The 2,145-nt window shown below is 38.9% G+C and overlaps 1 protein-coding gene across 1 annotated transcript; it reads right to left on the bottom strand.

Annotated features, from left to right (window-relative positions):
- Positions 1-835: 835 nt before the first annotated feature.
- Positions 836-1,841, bottom strand: LOC110301783 (olfactory receptor 148). Its single transcript, XM_021172430.1, has one exon. The coding sequence runs from the start codon at positions 1,820-1,822 to the stop codon at positions 950-952; it is 873 nt and encodes a 290-aa protein (XP_021028089.1). The 5' UTR covers positions 1,823-1,841; the 3' UTR covers positions 836-949.
- Positions 1,842-2,145: the final 304 nt, after the last annotated feature.

Below are 2,145 nucleotides of genomic sequence, written 5' to 3'. Positions count from 1 at the left end.
TTTACTTAGAGGAATGCAAGGTTTTGTAGAGGCAGAAGAACATAGAAAGTTTTATAGACGTACCACATGTGTTCAGATATTTCATCTTCTGCTTATTTATTTATTTATTCAAAACTTGTAATGAAAGGTTTATACTAAGAGACAAATCTTATTTGATGAAAGGGTTATTTTTTTGAGGTTTTGTTGTCTTTTAATATCTCTATATGTTTTGATGATTGTTTTCTTTAAAGGGTTCATATTCAGGAGTAGAAAATACAACTACTCCTATTTCTTCAAAACAACAAAGCAATCTAAACAACAAATTTAATTTAAATTGACAGGGAATTTAACGTAATTTGGGGCAGATTGTGTGACCATATAACATCTTACTGTTGCAAAAAATGTTAGGTCATTTTTTAATAATAAAATAAAACAAGATTTAATACAAAACACCAAGTAACACTTTGGAACAAAACATACAAACACAAGGAAAAGAGCCCAACAGAAGATACAAAAAACAGAGGCCCACTGGTTCTTACATTTAGGAGACCCATAAAAACACCAAACTGGAAGCCATAATGTACATGCAGAGCACCTGGTGCAGACCCATGCAGGCCATTTGCTTGCTGCCTAAACCTCTGTGAGTTCACATGATTTTTGCTCATGTTGATTTAGAGGCCATTGTTTCTGTGTTGTTGCTCATGCCTTCTAGCTCTAACACTCTATCTCTTCTTCCTCTGGGTTTCCTGAGTTCAAAGGGGAGGAATTAGATGGAGATATCCTGTTTAGATTTGAGTGTTCCAAGGCTCTTATTCTCTGGTAAATGTCTGGCTGAGGGTCCCTGTATTTGTTCCCATCTGCTGAAGGAAGAAGAAGCTAAGAGATAAAGTTTTGTATACCATTATTAAGTGTACAATTCATTTCTGACCACGAAACGTTATATTCTGGAAAACTCTCCTTAAGGATCTCTTCACTTCCTCAATGAATATATTAAAGAGTTGAGCATGGGTGAGACAATATTATTTAATATCTGCACCACAGCCCCAAGCAGAGGGTTTGGTGTGCGCTGCAGGTAGATGATGATTACAGGTCCGTAGGCACAGAGAATGGCAGTGAGGTGGGCACTGCAGGTGGAGAATGCTTTCTGCCTGCCCTCTGCTGAACGGATTCTCAGAATGGCAACCCCAATGTGTATATAAGAGACACAAACACTGAAGAGAAGCATCAGAGCCAGAAAGCCAACATTGATGGAACCTACCTTCCGGGCCAACTTACTGTCAGTACAAGCCAGGGGTAAAACTGCAGGAAGGTCACAGAAGAAATAGTCCACTTGGTTGGATGCACAATAGACTAACTGAAAGGTTAAAGAGGTCAGGATGGTGGCATGAAGACAGCCCACTAAGAAAGCTGTTATTACCAAGCTCACACACACTCCAGGCTTCATGATAAGCATGTATCTCAGTGGGTGACAGATCGCAACATAACGATCATAGGCCATCACAGAATAGAGGCATCCTTCAGTAGAACCCAGAAGGTGATAGAAGAAGAGCTGGGCAGCACATCCTTTGTAAGAGATGGCTGGGCTCCTTCCAGAAAGATAAAATAGCATCTTGGGACAGGTTACTGATGGGAATAACATGTCAAAAATGGATAGAAGTCCCAAGAAGAAATACATAGGTGTGTGAAGGGTAGATGAAGAAGTGATTGCTGTAAAGATGAGTGAATTTCCGAGCAAGGTGAAGAAGTATATGAATAAGAACACCACAAAGAGTAAAGTCTCCAGTCCTTGTGTCTGGGGTATTCCGAGTAGAATGAATTCATTGAGTAGGGTGTAATTACCCATTATCTTCAGAGGTGGTCTTGGCGGAAATAACTGTCAACTAAACATGAAAACAGTGAAGCAGAATAAATATAATAAATTGAACATTAATATGTTAATAATCATTTGTGATAACATCTAAAGTCAGTCTCTTGGCCTGTTTATGGTTATGAAACAATACCCATCATTACCCAATACTAGATACATCATGCAGGAAAAAAAATGCTTGATTAATTGATATTCAGGAGTGCGTGTAGATAGAACACATCTGATTAGGGTGCTCTTTTTTGGTAAGGATTCCCTACTGAGTCTGGAGGCAGTAAGTTTGGCCTCAGTGAATTAAAGGT

Source organism: Mus caroli, chromosome 9, assembly GCF_900094665.2.
Source record: "Mus caroli chromosome 9, CAROLI_EIJ_v1.1, whole genome shotgun sequence".
NCBI lineage: Eukaryota > Metazoa > Chordata > Mammalia > Rodentia > Muridae > Mus > Mus caroli.
The sequence above is the reverse complement of the archived record's forward strand: the minus strand, read 5'-3'. Positions and strand labels throughout refer to the sequence as shown.

Coding starts and splice junctions, on each gene's coding strand:
- LOC110301783 (XM_021172430.1), bottom strand. CDS start 1,822: ATGGGTAATTACACCCTACTCAATGAATTCATTCTACTCGGAATACCC.